This window comes from Drosophila nasuta, chromosome X (genome assembly GCF_023558535.2).
Source record: "Drosophila nasuta strain 15112-1781.00 chromosome X, ASM2355853v1, whole genome shotgun sequence".
In the NCBI taxonomy this organism is placed as follows: Eukaryota; Metazoa; Arthropoda; class Insecta; order Diptera; family Drosophilidae; genus Drosophila; species Drosophila nasuta.
In genome coordinates, this window is record NC_083459.1 from 23,954,794 (window position 1) to 23,973,169 (window position 18,376).

Genomic DNA, 18,376 nt, shown 5'->3' on the forward strand with positions numbered 1-18,376 from the left:
ACAGACACATCAACATTTGCCGTCAACTATTTGCACAATAAATTCCGAAAATCTTTAAACGAATTAAATTTCATTTGTTTACGACTCAATGAAAAGCCACAAAGCTTTTGCCAATGGGCTTTGCCTAACAGTTTTGCTGGTCGAAAATTTCAAGTGAGCGTTTTGTGGGTGTCTCCTACTCTCTCTCTCTTGCTCTTTCACTCTCGCACTCGCTCTGTGTGTGTTTTGCTTGTTGAAACACAAAATTATAGCTCGTATTTTTTGGCACAATTAAGACTTGTGCACATAAACGCCCAAGTTGACAGCATTAAGAACTCTGCTCGCAAAACTTTTAATTGAAATAATTCGTTTTGGGATTGGCAACAAAACTTCACAGAGCGAGAGAGAAAACTTTGCGGCTTGTTTTCCTATTCCATTGTGTGAGGCAAGGGAGTCCTCCTTAATGCAGCTTGTGTTTTACAAATTGGCTCAGCTCAGTCCATCCAATGCTTGCCGTCAATCATTCCCAACTGTCAATCATCATCAACAGCAACGAACATTGCCAACTGAACGTTCAATTAGTTTATGCAAATGCCAAACCAATATGATGTTGTTCGAGAAGTTCATAAACATTGCGAGTGCTAAATGCTAATAATGTGACGAGTGACGTGCAAATGCAATGAATGCCAAATTTAAATGTTGCTTTGAGCAATTAAGCTCAAGAACATAAACAAGTTAATGTAAAGACAGAGTAACGATTTATAGTCATAAAGTAGCGAGTAGGCAAAACTTTCAAATAATACAGCTAATGCCTATTTAGTTGCTTTATGAGATTGTACTAGAGAAAGCGAGTAAATAATTAGTCTTAAGAATATAATGAGTAGTTAAAGCAACGATTATTAAATGACAGGCAGAAGAAATCGAGTAAAAATGTAGTCTTAAGAAATTAACGAGTAACGAGAAGTTCAAGTGATGCAACACGTATAAAATGTCACTGTGAAAGAAGTCATCTAGGAAACCTCGAGTATTTCACGTCTTTCAATGATCTAAAGAAAACCTAACGAGTAACGGTTTAATGATTCAACGAGTATTTAAATTTCCTTTGTGTTTCTAGCACACAATTAATAAACATAATCTTCCATAATCTAAATATTTGATTTATAAAACTAACGATTGACGACTTTATTCACTTGTTCATTAGTATATATAGCCCTTATCGTTCATGAACTTATAGCAGACACGCCTAAAGCAAATGCGACGTCGAGTGGTTGCCACTGGGCTGCTGCTGGTGGTGCTCGTCGCATCGGTGGTGCTGCTGTTGATGCTGCTGCTGCTGCTCGACTCTGTGGCGTTAGTGGCGAGAGTTGTGCTGTTGCTGCTCGTTGCTTCGGTGCTCTCGCTGCTTTGGGATGTGCTAATCGTGCTCGAGTCTGTGGCATTACTCGGTAGAGTTGACTCCGAGGTGCTGCTATCAACAGTCGTTGCATTTGAGGATAATGTGGTGCTCTCTCCACTCTCCGTGGTGGTGGTGTCATTTCCATTGGGAGTCTCAGTGCTCGTTGCATTCTCGGTTTCGGCATCTAGAAAATTCATTAGCACATCCATGAATTTAAGTATCGAACCACGATCCTCCGAGCTAAAAGTTTGAGCTGTAGTGCTAGCACTTAGCCAAGCGCCGCTGGCCAAACCAATGAGCAGCAGCAACACAAAGCGTTGATCGTTTGTCATAGTAGGAGAAAGAGAGTCTTAAGGTTGTTAGTCGAAATTTCTAACTGGCTGTCAATTTCGCATGATTTGTGTATTTATACAGAGAAGAGCCGTTGTTGGGTTGCAGCCTGATATCTCTATGCGGAAATCGCATCACCCCAAAAAATTATCCACACTGAGCTCAAGACACGTGCACTAGAGAAACCAACTGCCGATTGCCAGCTGGCAGACAAACTCTCAATCTTTTTCTCTTTCTCTGTGTCTGGGTCAACTTTAGCTTCAAATTTCGCCAGCTCGCGTTTCAGCTGACTTCTCTAATAGCTCAGCTGTACACGCAGTGCACGTTATCAACTTTTAGGGGGCTCGACAAACAAAAAAAGAGTGTAGAAGATACTTGCGGTAATCTGAGGCGCTCAACAACAACGTTGACATAGACTTTGCATAAGCTTAGCGGCAATGAATGAAAATGTCGAGTGAGAATGAATAACAAAGTGAAATATTATACTGATAATGCAATTATATTTAAGAAACAAAATTGTTTTAATGAAATTGATCGGTTAGATATGAACTCACATTCATAAAAGCGAAGACTGACTCAACGTGTTGAGTTGTCCAAGTTGATGAATTCATTTGCGGCTCATTTTCAGCATAATAAGATGATTTTTAAGTAAAATACCCAAAGTAAAATAAAAATACTGCAATGCTATGATTGTGGTGGAGAAATAATAGATTGTTTAACAAAAATTTGCCTACATTTTAAAGGACTAAAGAGTACCTTAGAATTTCTTACGCTCTTTGTAATTATTATATAATCCGTAGAGTAGAAAATATTTTGAAAAGCTATAATAAGGAAGTACTTGTAGAACTTTAGAAGTAGTTGACTTAATGGCTTTCTCGCTGATTTGTAAGTGACGAGTAACAAGTGACGAGTGACGAGTGTACTTAACTTTATTAGTAAAAGGCAAAGGCAAAAAAGTATGCCTTAAATTTTTATTTCCCATAGTCCATTTCTTTAAATAAGTCGCTTACTAAATAAAGGTTTTCAGTAACTATAACTTTTTTTAATAGTCGGATTATTGATATTAATTTGTCTTCGACAAAGCGGAAAATGTCATAAAAAAGGTGTGTAAGGAAGAACATTTTTTTCAATGAATCCTATTGCTTTCACGATCTAGCATACAGATTTTCGAATGAATAGGCAACAAATAAATAATTTCTTTCAATATGAACGATTTAAATTTAAACTCCTAAGTTCCTTTAATACATTTTCAAAAGCCAATGAACTTACGAGTATGAATACAATAGCTTTGCAAATAAAGAATAATGATTAGACAAAACTATAATTAACTCAATCGTTTTTTAAATGCTAACAACTTGGAATTCATTTAAGAGTCATTCACTGTTAGATAATGCCAAAGACATTCCATAGACAATAAAGATTGACAAGCATCTCAAATATCAGCTACACAACTATCAAGTAACGAGTCAGATAAACGACTGTGCACAAGAAACATGCAAGAAGAATGTGAAATGAGATTCGATACAAAAAATGTTAAAATCTAAAACGAAAACGCAAAAAAGCAGAGCAGAACATAAACAGAAACAGAAACACAGAAGTGAAGCTGCAATTTTGTCAACACCAACGCCGATGGTGTTGGGCGATTTGTGAGCACGTTTTGCATGGCATGCCAATATGTGGCACATAACACGATTATCTGTGAGTTAGTGTTGCAATTTCTTATCAGCAGATGCGACGAGAATTCGCATTCGCATTTACTCACAGCATTCGCAGCATGATAAAAATCTGAGACAAAGACAGACTCAACTCGATGATGGGCAATAAAAGCCCATGACAGCAGCTGAAACCGTATCAATCTCTCCGGTTACGTTCGTGGGAAAAGAAAGTAGCTTCTTGTGTGATCTCTTTTGTTTTTATTGTTTTTGGATAATGTGGCGGCTTCAGCTTTTCCTTTTGCTCTCCACCTGCTTCCTCATACCGCATGAGGCAAAGCCAACAACGCGATCTCCCTCCCTCTCGACCACGCCCACGGTGGCATCAGCGATCTTCAAGCGCACCAACAACATTGGACGTCTGGCAGCCAAGGATCTGGCCGATCTTCTACTCGCCAGCATGCAAGCCCGAGGCGCCAAACTGTCGACACATCAGGAAGCCACAGTTAAGACTTTGCAGGACATGGAACCGTTGGAAAGACAAACTGGAGCCGTATTTTTGCAGTTGGGCATGGATCTGATTATCGATGTACTGATTGGCAGCAACACCGATGCCAGCTGTGATCGTGTCATCAAGGACATTAAGAACACCAAGGATAACAATAGTCTGACCCTCAGTTTGAAATCATTTATCGCCCTCTGCAAGTTCAACAACATCGAGTGCTCGCAGAAACAAGTTGTACAGATCATTAAGTCCACCGCTGCCTTTAAGCAATCGGATGTTGCCGTTGAAGGTGCTCGTAGCACTCGAACAGCTCTGCAGCAGAGCGCCAAATCGTTCTATGTGAAGGGCGATCGTGACAGCATGATTGAGTTCTTGCAGGCGAGAAGCCTGAAGGAGCTCGTTGCCATCTGCAGTTCGTTGTTGCAAGTGTGCGGCGCGTCTGGTCTCGAGGCGCAGAATATTGTGCAGAATCTAGTTGAAAGTAAGTAACGAGATTCGAGTGACTAATAACGATTAAAAAGTGGAGTACAAATACATGACTTACGAACATACTTTTGCGAGTAACGAGTGACTAATAACGATTAAAAAGTAGAGTATAAATACATGACATGAAAACATTTGCGAGTAACTAGTGGTGAGTGACTAGTAACGATTGAAAATACATAGAGTAGAAATACATGACTTCCAAAAAAAACATAAATGAAAGACAGTCAAATTCTTCGAAGTAACGAGTATTGAAAGCTAACGAGAAGTCCAAGCAACACTTCTCTAATCACGAATAGAAGTCACGGACTAGAAAGTGTCTAGAAATAAATAGCAATTGTATACGAGTAAGAGACAAAATCCTACAAAAACAATATGTAGTTACAAAGTACCGAGTAGCGAGTAGTTAAACTCAATGATCGAATCGCTAACCTAAATTATTGTGTTCATCTTTTCAGTGGGTCCTAAGGCAAACACACAGAGTGCTGGCGTCAGTTTGTTGCAGGTGAATGGCTTCAGCACGCTGATTGTCTCGCTGATGGACAGCCTGACAACCATAGCGAATGGCCAAAAGAGTGGTTTCTGTGCCGCAACCGCCGAGAGCTGGATAGTGCGTCTGCTCGATATGGGCGTGGCAAAGGTTGTCATCATGGGTCTATTGACAGCGCTTGATCGCTCGACTCCTGTTTCACCCAACTCGCTGATACGTAAGTGACGAGTAACGAGTGCACTCAACTCTAGTACTAATATATATTTTATTTGCTTACAGAACAAGGCAAATCGGCTGCTAATTTGGTGGACGCAGATGTGCCACTCAATAAGGGCGCAGCAACCTCCAAGCGTTCAAGTGGCTCGCTGCCTTTGATTGGCAATGTGCTTGGCAACAATATTGGAAGTAAGTTAGGCTTCGACTTAATTATTCACTATTCTCTAATATGATTCGTTACTATTTATTTAGCCGGAACTGGTAATATTATTACCGGACAAGGTAATGTTGTTAACCAACTCGTTGCTGCTCAAGTTCCTGCTGCAGTTAACGCCGTAGCTCTGAACAACATTGCTGGCACAGCGACAGGTGCTACAGGTGGCGTTACTGGTGGACTTCTTAGCTCTGGACCTCTATCTAGCCTCTCTGGCCTTACCGGCTCACCGGTCAGCCAAGCTGGCAATTTAATTGGCAATAATATCATAAGTAAGTCAGCTCTGAGAAAATCTTTTTTTCGTCTGGTTACTAATTAAATTTTGCTTGTGCAGCGGCTCCGAAAAATATAATCACTGGACAAAATAATCAAGTTACCACACTTGTCGATGCCGCTGTTCCCGTTGCTGCCCAAGTTGCGGCCTTGAACTCCATCACAGGAACTGCTAACGGCGGTGGATCAAGCGGTGGTCTTCTTGGATCCCTTGGCTCCAGCCCTTTGTCCGCTCTCTCCGGCACACCGCTCGGTTCAGCCGGCAATTTACTAGGCAATAACGTCAGGAGTAAGTTAGCTCCACATCTTTCTTTTTTTTGGGATCAATTCTTATTTTATTTTAACTCTTCAGCGGGACCAAAAAAGTGTGATCACGGGAAGTAATAATAATGTCTTCAGTCTTGTCGATGCTGATGTTCCTGTCGCCGCAAATGTTTTGGCTCTTAACTCGATCACTGGCTTGGTTGGAGGTGGTTCAAGCAGCGGTTCAAGCGGTGGTTCAAGTACAGGTTCAGGCAGTGGTTCAAGCAGCGGTTCAAGTGGAAGCTCTAGCGGCGGTTCAAGCATTGGCAATGCCATTGGCAATAATGTTCAAAGTAAGTAGCATTTTGCTTGAAAAGTTTCAATTTCTAAAATTTTCTTTTCATTTACAGCGAACCCCAGAAATGTGATCAAGGGAAGCAACAATAATGTATTCAGTCTTGTCGATGCTAATGTTCCGGTGGCTGCAAATGTCTTGGCACTAAACTCGATTACTGGCTTGGTTGGAGGTGGTTCAAGAAGTGGTTCAAGCACAGGTTCAAGCACTGGTTCAACTTCTGGTTCAAGCGGAAGTTCTAGCGGAGGCTCTGGCGTTGGCTCTCTTGTTGGCAATGCCATTGGCAATAATATTCTAAGTGAGTTCCACTTTGCTTCAAAGAAATCAATTTCTAAATTTTTGGTTTACTTTCACAGCGGGTTCTAAAAATGTGATCAAGGGAAGTAATAATAATGTCTTCAGTCTTGTCGATGCTGATGTTCCTGTAGCCGCAAATGTCTTGGCCCTTAACAAGATTACCGGTTTAGTTGGAGGTGGTTCAAGCTCTGGTTCAAGCTCTGGTTCAAGCAGTGGTTCAAGCTCTGGTTCCAGCAGCGGTTCAAGTGGAAGCTCTAGCGGCGGTTCAAGCATTGGAAATGCTATTGGCAACAATGTTCAAAGTAAGATATATTTTCCTTGAAATGGTTCAGTGTCTAAAATTTCTTGTTCTTTAACAGCGGACCCTAAAAATGTGATCAAGGGTAGCAACAATAATGTGTTCAGTCTTGTCGATGCTAATGTTCCTGTCGCTGCAAATGTCCTGGCACTCAACTCTATTACTGGTTTGGTTGGTGGTGGTTCAAGAAGTGGGTCAAGCTCTGGTTCAAGCGGTGGTTCAGGAAGTGGTTCAAGTGGTGGTTCAAGCACCGGTTCTAGCGGAAGTTCTGGCGTTGGTTCACTTGTTGGCAATGCCATTGGCAATAATATTCTAAGTGAGTTATAGTTTGCTTGAAAGGTATCAATTTACAATTTTTAAATTTTTGGTTTATATTTACAGCGGGCTCTAAGAACGTGATCAAGGGAAGTAACAATAATGTGTTTGGTCTTATCGATGCTAATGTTCCTGTGGCTGCAAATGTCCTGGCACTCAACTCCATTACTGGTTTGGTTGGAGGTGGTTCAAGCAGTGGTTCAAGTGGCGGTTCAAACAGCGGATCAAGCAGCGGTTCTAGCAGCGGATCAAGCGGAAACTCTAGAGGTGGTTCAAGCATTGGAAATGCTATTGGCAACAATGTTCAAAGTAAGATATATTTTCCTTGAAATGGTTCAGTGTCTAAAATTTCTTGTTCTTTAACAGCGGATCCTAAAAATGTGATCAAGGGCAATAACAATAATGTGTTCAGTCTTGTCGATGCTAATGTTCCTGTAGCTGCTAACGTCTTGGCACTTAACTCGATTACTGGAGGCTTGCTTGGAGATGGTTCAAGCAGCAGTTCAAGCAGTGGTTCAAGCTCTGGTTCAAGCTCTGGTTCAAGTACTGGCGGTTCGAGCGGAGGTTCACTTATTGGCAACGCTATTGGCAATAATATTTTAAGTGAGTCAACCTATGCTTTAGTCCGATCAATTTCTAAAATTCTAACATTTACTTTTCTTCAATAGCTGGCTCTAAAAATGTCATCAAGGGCAATAACAATAATGTGTTTGGTCTTGTCGATGCTAATGTTCCTGTAGCTGCAGATGTCCTGGCACTTAACTCCATTACTGGCTTGGTTGGAGGTGGTTCAAGCTCTGGTTCAAGCAGCGGTTCTAGCAGCGGTTCAAGCAGCGGTTCTAGCAGCGGTTCAAGCGGAAACTCTAGAGGTGGTTCAAGCATTGGAAATGCTATTGGTAACAATGTTCAAAGTAAGTCGCATTTGCTTGAAATGGTTCAACATATAACATTTCGTTTTTTTTAACAGCGGATCCTAAAAATGTGATCAAGGGCAATAACAATAATGTGTTTAGTCTTGTCGATGCTAATGTTCCTGTAGCTGCAAATGTCCTGGCACTTAACTCCATTACTGGCTTGGTTGGAGGTGGTTCAAGCTCTGGTTCAAGCGGAAGCTCTGGCGTTGGTTCTCTTATTGGTACTCCCATTTCGATCGTTGGCAATGTTCTGAATAATATTGTGGGCGGTGCCCAGCCAAAGGATGTGGTTCAAGTTGTTGATCAACAAGGAAATCTATTGATGAACATTGCACACAAATCGGACTCTTCCGGCGATAGTGTTGGCAACGATATTTCCAACAACTTGACGAGTAAGTAAAGCTTTAAATGTGTACTTACATTTTTTCATTCATGAAATATTTTTCTTCAGCGCGTCCCAAGCAAATTGTGTTGGGTGACAACAACAAAATTGTCAAGGTGGTCAACTTGGATGCCAATGTGTTGGCTAATTTGGATCTGGCGAATGCAATTCGTGGCAGCAGCGGCACTTGCATTGGCAATAATATCAACAGTGAGTTTGAGTAGAAGTGTTTAGGGTTTTGGTATTTCTATACAATTTGTATTTCCAGGTGGACCCAATACTGTGATTGAAGGCAGCGGCAATGATGTGGTTACTTTGGTTAATCTTGATCTGAGTGCTCTGGTTAATCTGAATTTGTTGAACGATATCATTGGCACCGTGGGCAACGATTGCATATCGCAGACTACACCACAGCCACCCACCGAGGAGCCTCCTACTGTAGAGCCACCGACTCCTCAGCCTCCTACTCCTCAGCCTCCTACACCTCAACCACCAACGCCAGAGCCTCCAACTCCTGAACCATCCACTCCATATCCTCCCACTCCTCAACCTCCTACTCCTCAGCCTCCTACTCCTCAGCCTCCCACTCCTCAGCCTCCCACTCCACAGCCTCCTACTCCTCAGCCTCCTACTCCTCAGCCTCCCACTCCCAGCCCACCGACTCCTAATCCCAGCAACTGCTATCGTCGCTATTGTCGCAAGTGGCGTACTCGCCCCAGTTATCTGTGCTACAAGAACTGCGGCGGCTCCTACGTCTACAGGCCCTAAGCAGGCATTAGATCGAAAACGAGTACGAGAGAGATAGCAAGAGGAAAGATGATACAACTCTACTCTAAACTTTGGAATCTCCCCTCGTGTGGAGCTCTTCATTCACCTGTTATGTGTTTTACCCCCAAGATGCACCTATTTATTTTGACTAATTTCTAAGTGAACTTCTTTAATTTACTTGATGTATTGAAATACAACTGAATTATTTATTATCAAAAAACCCCCAAAAAAGTTTATCACTTCCGTGGATTTGACGCGTTCCAACAAACAACAAACTTTTGATGTATTCCCGTACCAATGCGGAAAATGCCATCAAAATGTCCGCAGCTGCCAGTATGCGACTTAAAGATACCCCTTAAATGAGATTCTAGTTTAAAATGGTTCTTAAGAAAAGCTGTTAAAAATCCATTAATAATTTCAAACCAATCTTTTTATTAGATGACAACGAAATTTCCAGAATATTTATAAAAAAATAGGATTATTATGAATTTAGAATATGTGATATGACAGCAAAATAATAATATCAAAAAAATATATAATATATATTACTAAATATTTGGAATAAATACCACTCATCATCTCCTAATATGCCTTAAAAAAGTCAACATCGAGAATTTTATCTTAAACATATTTTTTAAGAAGCTCGCTTTATAATTTCAACAAACCTTTCATTAGATGATAATAAAATTTTTAGAATATTTATAAAGTATATAAAGAAAATAATATGAGAATAGACATAATCATGAAGTTAGAATCTGTTATGAAGAAATCAATATCAAGAAACTAAAATTTTAAAAGAAGTCAACATCAAGAAATCATATCTGAAATAAGTTTTTTTAAAGACACTTTTAATAACTAATATACACCACAACTTTGACTCATTGGAAGACCTTCGACTTTTAGAAATAATATAGTACTACATATCATAAATTGCTGGAAAAATATTTTACAACCTACTAAGAATCTCTGCGGAAACTTTCATTGTTCAAACTAAAATGTATTTCTATGGAAATATTCAGTATACAAAATTTTTAAATAATATTATATTTTAACTTACTTAGGGGAAAATCCAAAATATATGAAGCCGCAACTGCAAGTAAACGAGAAATAAAAGATTAATAAAAATTTCTTCAAAAAAATAATTCTAGTATAAAAGTTAGTATTTTTTAATACTGTTGGCTTAATATAAGCATGCTTTCTTTTGTGAATTATGTTTCTAGGGTATCAAAAAGGTAAACAAAATGCAATTACATTCAAAACGCAAAAAGTTTAAACAGCAAAAGCGTCGAGAGGTGAGGTGAGAGGTGAACTGTGTGGTGAAGAGGGGAAGGGGGAAACTTGGTATAAATAAAAGATAACATTATTAACACCCAAGAGCCAAGTCAAGCGCTTGGAGCATTCAGTTAGACAAATGGGCGTCAGCGTTGACTCAATACGGAAAAGTTGCTCCGCTAGCTGTTGCTTTCGCCTCCCTCTCCCCTTCTCCATCCCCCTCCGCTACCCTCAGTCTACCTAGAAGCATAGCCAATGCAGAACGTGCTCACGCCACATGAAATCATAATGAAAGCAATAAAAATATCACCAAAGTTGCTCACAAATACAAAAAATAAACTGAGAAACAAAAAGCAGCAGCTCTTGAGTTGCCCGTGTCGCAGCCATAATTGATGACCTGAGATAATTTGTTATGGTTATGAAACGTGAAACAAACGCAAACGGAAGTTGAAAATATGGCCGCAATTATAAATTTTGAGACCGACAGCTGTGTGTGTGTGTGTGTGTTTGTGTGTGTGCTGAGGCTGCTAGAGCGGGGTTGGCAAGCTGCTAATGATAAGCGATAACCATGAACTGAGCGGGTGTTAAATATTATTCAGCACCTCGGGGAGACAATTTGTTCCCCTCAGTATGCTGTTAAATTCTTAATGATGGCCCAGCACACTTCTTCTTTATTTTGTTTTAGGCCAAGTCAGTTGCCAACCTACCTTGTGACTTCAATTTCATTGTTGTTTGAACGCAGTTCAAGTTGTTCGCGTGATTAAAGATTAGGAGTAACTTGAGAATACAACAAATGGCAAAGCTCTTTGCGGTTAAGCACTTGAAGTAGTTTCGTTAAAGGTGTCAAATAATAATAATTAGTAATCCAATTAATCGTAATCGGAAATTTTATATTCATTCAAAAGTAGCTAAAGATGTCTTTAAGTTCACAATAAACAAAATATAAATTGAAGAAAAAAACATTGTTTTGTATATCTACATATATATTTAATTATTATATTATTTTTATTTACTTTGATCAAACTTAATTTTTCTAGTTCTATATTCATCTTTATACTTTACTTTTATATATAACTACAGGTGTGAACTTTGAAATAGCAGTGCTTCGGCCTAAGCCCAAGTAACTTTCATTTTCTATATTAGATTAACGAAATATAAATTGTAAAAAAAACTATTGTTTTTCTATATTTATTTATCATATTATTTTTATTTAGTTTGATGAAACTTTACTTTTATATGCATAGTTCTATACTTATTTCATTATTATATTTAACTTTCATATATAAGTTCAGCTATGAACTTTGAAATAGCAGTGCTTACAGTGCTCGACTTGTGTGTTTTACCCTTCATCCTAAGCTTAAGATAGGACTTCCTTTCTCCCTTTATTTCACTTATATTTTCTATATTAGATTTACGTTTGTGCTCTCAACTTTAAATTGCCGTAAATGTAAAATGACCATCTAAAAAGATTGGCTTAAACAAAATTATCGCTTTAAAGTATTCATCAAAGTTTTTTTTTTTTAACTAATTACAACAAATTAACAAGAGATATAAATAATTACATGAAAAGTAGAGCAGCAATGAAAAGAGTGCTTTAAAAACTGAAGAATTTCGCGAAAATAAATCAATATTGTGCCTCTGAAAGTTGTTGGCGAAATAGAAAATGCAGCAGACTTTTAGGCGCAGACATGTTTATGTACGAATGCCTTGTCAGACAGCCAGACAAGTTCCGCAACTTACTCATCCTCATAGTAAGCACCTTCTCCCTTCTCTCACCATTTTATGTTCTCTTCCTTGCTATCTGTCGGCGACCCTGTTTTTCTGAGTCGAATGGCCGTGTCTGGGTTCAGGTTGTAGCACTTGTCGTACATACATCTATCTATCTATCTATCTATGGGTTTTTATGCCGCTTTTGTGCCCATTTTTATTCCAACTTTCGCTTTGTTTTGTTGCCAGCTTGCTTTCACTTTGTTTTGCTATCCTGCAGTTGTTAAGTGTGATAAACAAGGTATGCTTTAAATATAATATGGTCGAATTTTGTTCAATTTTTCCAACTTTTCAATTAGAAGTTTGTTTTTTTTCCTAATTCAAATTTAAAATGTGTTTTTCATAAGCTAAAAATAACAATTGAATGAATAACTGTACTATAAATACTATAAGAGACTTAAAATATAATTAATACTATAAAAAAATACCATTTTAATTAACTGAATTACTATTAATACTAAGAATATACTATATACTTATATCAATAATTTTTCATAATCCAAAAATTCCAATTGAATCAACTACTTTACTATTTATACCATAAAATACTATAAATATACTATAATATTCCATACTATTAAAAAATACTATAAATCAAATATTTAAAATATGTTTTTCATATGCCAAAAATACCATTTGAATCAACTAATGTACTACAAATAATATAAAATACTAAAATATGCTATATATGCAATAATATACTAAGCTTTTAATAAATACTACAAATGAAAAATTTAAAGTATGTTTTTCATATGCCAAAAATACCATTTGAATCAAATAATTTACTACAAATAATATAAAATACTAGCAGTATAATATATTATATATGCAACAATATACCATAATTTTAATAAATGCTATAAATCAAATATTTAGAATATGTACTTCATATGTCAAAAATACCATTTGTATCAACTAAAAATAATAAAAATATATCACGTATACATTAATATACCATACTATTTATAAATACTACAAATGAAAAATTTAAAGTATGTTTTTCATATGCCAAAAATACTATTTGAATCTTCTATACTTCTATACTATACTTCATATATATATACTAAATCTCTACAAAAACAGGGTATTTTTGTTGTCCTACAATTGTCAGAGCTAACGAAGTTGTACTTGTCTTCTTTTTTCTATCATTGTACATAATTTGCACGTGCTACGAATATCTAAAATTTACGAGCATGTCAGTGCAATGGAGAAAGAGAGAGTGTGAGTGTATGTGAGAAAGTGAGAGAGAGAGAGAGAACTAGAGAAAGTGCACACAGGTCGTCGCGTGGGTGGATGTCACAGCCACATGACACTAGTTACACTGCGGCTGGGGGATGCTTTTGTCATGTACATTATTTTGCTTTCAAAACGTTTCGAGTAAAAGTAAAAGTCCCAAAGCTTTAAATGACTCGAAGCAAGAGGCGGGCTCGGGGAGAGGAGTGAAGTATGAAGCTGCTTGTCAGTGGGTCGTCATTTTGGGTGGTTTTCCAAGCTGCGTTTTTCAAGCTGCCCCATGGGTAGGTCGAAAGATGGAGTGGGGGGAGAAGGGGGCAGAGCAGACGTATTCGTAGACCGGACGTTTGCTTACTTTAACACGTTTTATGTCCAAAATAAATGTGAACTAATGCATTTTTATTAATATATACAAGCGTGCTGGGAATTTCAAAACGACATCATGATCATCCTGATGATGATTAAGCATAAAAACCGCAAATGTTTTTTAAATGCAGTGCAAATGTCTGTGGTTCTTGTTCAGCGTTGTGTTCTATTCTGTGTTGTGTTGAGGGTGGTGTCTGGGTATCTCGACTAAGTAGTACGCTTCTGACTTTGCAATCCTCCTTAAATATTTAGCACAACGCGTACGTGTGAACATCCTTGTTGTTTGATTGGATTTGCTCTTAGTTCGTGTGCATGTCGTCTCTCTTTCTCTCTCTAACGAGCGACGAGTGAAAGCCACTGACCCACTGCACCACCCACTGTCACCCACATGGTCTCTCTGTCTCTGGTCACATATGCGATGACTCAGCAACAGCAGCAGCAGCTTATAATCGACCATTCACAAGTCTTAAGATAAGCCCAAGCCTCTCATTCGCTGTCTCGTTACTTTAGATCTCTGCGCTTTGCAAGCGACGTGTGGAGGCGGGGTTCATGACCCTTTCACTGTGTGTGTGTGCCAAACTGCATTGCCCTCTATGTGTGTGTGTGTGTGTGTGTGTACACATTACATCAATTGTATCAACTATGCCAAACACACACACGCACACACACTCGCATTGTAATTTGGACATGTCTGGCAACGCCCGCTGGGTTGATATTCCAACAGCAAACAGTAAACATTCGCCAACAAAGCTACATTATTCTACGCCTCCTCCTTCTGCTTCTGCTTCCCCCCTTTACCCCTTTCTGTCTTGCTGACAATCGTTTTCTTAATTCCATGACACGATTTTGCATAACAAATTTGCGCAAATTGTGTCTACTCAGTGCTCGGTCGGAAATCAAGAAAATGGCGAGTAATGAATGACGACGAGTGGGCAGCGAGTACTCTTCGCACATCTTTTGTTAGCAGCCCCAACAATTGTGCGTCATCTAAAGACTAAGTAGATTAAAGACATATCAAATTAAAAGAATGAAGGATATGGAAAATTTAGATAAATTACTCAAGTAACGAGTAATAAAAAGAATAATCAATAGCGAACGAGTACAATGATTAACGAGTGACGCGTGGAAATAATTGTAGCCAAGAAGTAAAACTTGAACAATAGCAAGAGAAGAGCAGAGTGGTAAGCATAGAGTAACTTGTATTAACTAGCGAATGAGTATTGCAAAATAACAAGTAAAATTAAATTACGTAATGTCATTGTAGCGAGTAAATTGTAATAACTAACGAGAGACGATTGCGATGAGTTTACTTTGCATTTGTCAACAGTAGCTATACAAATACTAAAAAATAATATTCTACAAATAAAAACGAGTAGCGTTGCATAAAAAAAGCAACGAGTAATGATGTCATTGTAATAAGAAACTAGTTATAACTAACGTTGCATTTATCAACAGTAACTCAACCAATACTACAAAAGAAATCTTTTATAACATAACGAGGAACGATAATATAAGCAAGCAAGCTGAGCTGAACGACGAGTGCTGTGATTGGATCAATAAATGATGCTTTAAATGTTATCGCTACTTTAACGAGTAGAGTACGCTAATAACAAGTAATAGTAAGAGCGTTAACAATCGATGGCAAGCAATAAATATCAATGTCAAGCAATCATTCATTCGCCTGTGGGTGAGTGAGTAATAAAAGACAAACCACTTGCGATTAAATCGAGACAGCGAATAGGCATTGAAATGTAACTAACGTTCACCGAGGCGTTGTCGTAGTTGACGCTAAGCGTATTTACTATTCAACAGCATGTCCGCTTCCCAGAGATGTCACTTAGCTTACAAACTGATGACATTACTCGCTACTTGTCATACACGAGAAGTACGCGAGTAGGCGACTGATGACGAGTTGTCCGAGTTGAAGCAGACAGACCTCATTACTCACACGCTGGCGCCTGTTTGTGGAGGGGGGGCAGAATGACTTCAGTAAAGTAAAGACTTCCAAGACTTTGGAGTTCAGACTCCCGACTTTATTATCCACTTCGTTTCAGCAAAATGAAAAGCAACAACAGCAGCAAAGAAGTAAAAAAGCTACAGTTAATTGTGCTCGACTATAAGATACCTCTTCTATTTTGGATAAAAGCAAAACATCGCGGTATTATTCTTAAAATATACCAAAATAATATATCACAAAAATAATAAAAATGTATCAAATGGTATATTTGGTATATCGATATAGTACCACATTCGAAATATACTATAGAGTGCAAAATATACCAAATTAATATACCAAATTAAAATACCGAATGGTATTTTTGGTATAGCGATAAAGTGCCACATTCCAAATATATCATAGACAATACACCAAATTAAAAAAAATATTGAAAAAAATACTAAAAATACACTGATGGCCATATTTGGTATATCGATTAAGTACCACATTCACAATATACCAAAGATCTAGATATACCAGATTTGCAGCTAAAGAAGCTAAGACCTCATTGCAATGGGCGAAATTGTACGGACGGACGGACGGACGGACGGACGGACGGACGGACAGACGGATATATCTATATCGTCTCGGCTGATCAAGAATATATATACTTAATAGGCCTTCTGCCTGTTACATACACTTCCTGGAGGCACAAAGTTATAATACCCTTCTACCCTATGGGTAGCGGGTATAAAAAGCAGAAAGAAAAAAGGGCCAAAAACAGTGGCCAGCAGTGGAATGAAATGCAAGAGGCGGCACCACTTTGCATACTAAGAACCCCAACGGCTATGGATAGGGCTAAAACTAGAGATTATGCCGGAGGGGGTTGCACTCTATGCGGAAGAAATAGGAAAAGCAAATAGCGCGGCGCGCTCTATTGACATTTTAGGGTTTCATTGTAAAGCAATTTAAATTATTGTGTATATTTTATTTCTATTTTTTTTTTTTCTGTGCTCTAGCTTCTTTTTTTTTGACTTTGTGTCGAACTTAAGCATTCAGGACATCGTGTTCGCGGTTCGTGTGCTTGGCCTATGAGGGTTAGCTGTGGAGGATGAGGAGGTGAGGAGGGAAGGAGAAGATGTGCCCTCGCAGCTTGATTTTATTTTGTGCAAATTTTTCAAATGTTATCCTTAATTTAGTTTATAAGTAGATGCCAGTCACGTTCCAGCCAAATGACATTTTATTTGTGGATTTTTATAGACTTTCTCGCTCTCACTCTCCACACTCGCTATCTCTTTTCGTTGTGTTGAATCTGTCTCGCTCTCTACGTGAAAAATGTAGAGCAGGGAGTATCTCGCATATGGATACAGACTAACACTTTGCACTCATGTGGCTCAGCTGAGACCGAACGGACTTTTACTCTACCAAAAAAGGGAAAGAACGAAGTCTGGGGACCCAAGAAATAGGTCGTAATTTCGATTTTTGTGTGTGTTGTTTTTATTATCACTTTTACTCTGTCTCTTGTTGCATCTTTTGGTGTCTTTCTGCTTCCTCTCGCCTCTGGGTCACATGTGTCATTGATGAGTCACTGCTGCCACGCCAGCTCACGCCCATTTTCTCGACAGTCAACGGACATTAAACTTTACGTTTGAATTGTTCAACAAAATATTAAAAACGTGAATGCATTGCACAACATTGACAACACAACGAGACTTCAGACATCGAAAGCATGCCACAGCATCAGCAACAGCAGCAGTTGCAAAAAATGAGGGTTTCAAACAAATAACATCATAATAAATAATAATAGCGAATTAGGCAGAGCTTTCAATAGTTATTTGTGATTCATAAAAACACCCAAAAGAAATGAGAAAAAAATATACATTTAAATGAAATGGAAAATTATAATTCATGTTGAAAAATGTTATAGGAATACTTAATATAATGCAACTTAAAACATTAGTTATTGATAAGAAATAAGGTATATATAATTGAATTGCATTTCAAAGGAAAATTTAAAATATGGAATTGAAGTGAATTAAATTTAAGAAAAAGAGAAATTTTAGTACATTTTAGGTATATTATTTGGTATATTCTGAACTTTATAATACATTTTGAAAATAGAACTGTATCGATATACTAAATATAACCTTCGGCACATTTTAGTATATTTTAGGTATATTATTTGGTATATTCTGTACACTAGTATGTTTTTAATAGAATACGGTATCAATATATTTTTCGCGGTATATTTTTAGTATATTTGTAGCGGCTAAGCACACTCGACTGTAACTTTTTTACTTCTTAAATATTTATCTCCTTTTGTTAAAAATCAAATACAATTATTAATAATAAATAACATTAGTAAATGCTACAGACGGTAAATCTAAATCCAAACTATCTCCTTCCCTTCTACCCCATGTTGATAGTTGCGCTACAAAAAGTGCCAAATCACGACAATATATATCACAAACTCAAACACACAAACACACACGAGTAAAGTTACGGTTGAAAAGCAATCAGTGGAGATATTTTTGGGGAGCATTTATCGATCCCCCGCGGGGTTAAGAACTGCTTTAATGGTGCGCAACGTGCATGTTATGCCAAGATAGATGTATGAAAGTGATGCTAAAATAAATGAAAACAGAGAAATATTACCGAATAAATGTATTAAAAAAAGCAACAGCAACAACAA

General features: G+C 38.0%; 2 protein-coding genes across 2 annotated transcripts; one reads left to right on the forward strand and one right to left on the reverse strand.

Moving 5' to 3' along the window:
* Positions 1–1,089: 1,089 nt before the first annotated feature.
* LOC132797029 (uncharacterized) lies at positions 1,090–1,730 on the reverse strand. Its single transcript, XM_060808446.1, has one exon. It carries the CDS (start codon positions 1,705–1,707, stop codon positions 1,177–1,179), a length of 531 nt encoding a protein of 176 aa, XP_060664429.1. The 5' UTR covers positions 1,708–1,730; the 3' UTR covers positions 1,090–1,176.
* Positions 1,731–3,578: 1,848 nt separating this feature from the next.
* On the forward strand, positions 3,579–9,307 carry LOC132795678 (uncharacterized transmembrane protein DDB_G0289901). Its single transcript, XM_060806536.1, has 15 exons — positions 3,579–4,343; positions 4,804–5,052; positions 5,115–5,240; positions 5,304–5,537; positions 5,600–5,820; positions 5,891–6,134; positions 6,192–6,434; positions 6,493–6,735; positions 6,793–7,047; positions 7,113–7,355; positions 7,413–7,649; positions 7,715–7,957; positions 8,014–8,352; positions 8,412–8,552; positions 8,611–9,307. The coding sequence occupies exons 1-15, from the start codon at positions 3,635–3,637 to the stop codon at positions 9,108–9,110; spliced, it is 4,227 nt and encodes a 1,408-aa protein (XP_060662519.1). The 5' UTR covers positions 3,579–3,634; the 3' UTR covers positions 9,111–9,307.
* The last annotated feature ends 9,069 nt before the right edge of the window (positions 9,308–18,376 follow it).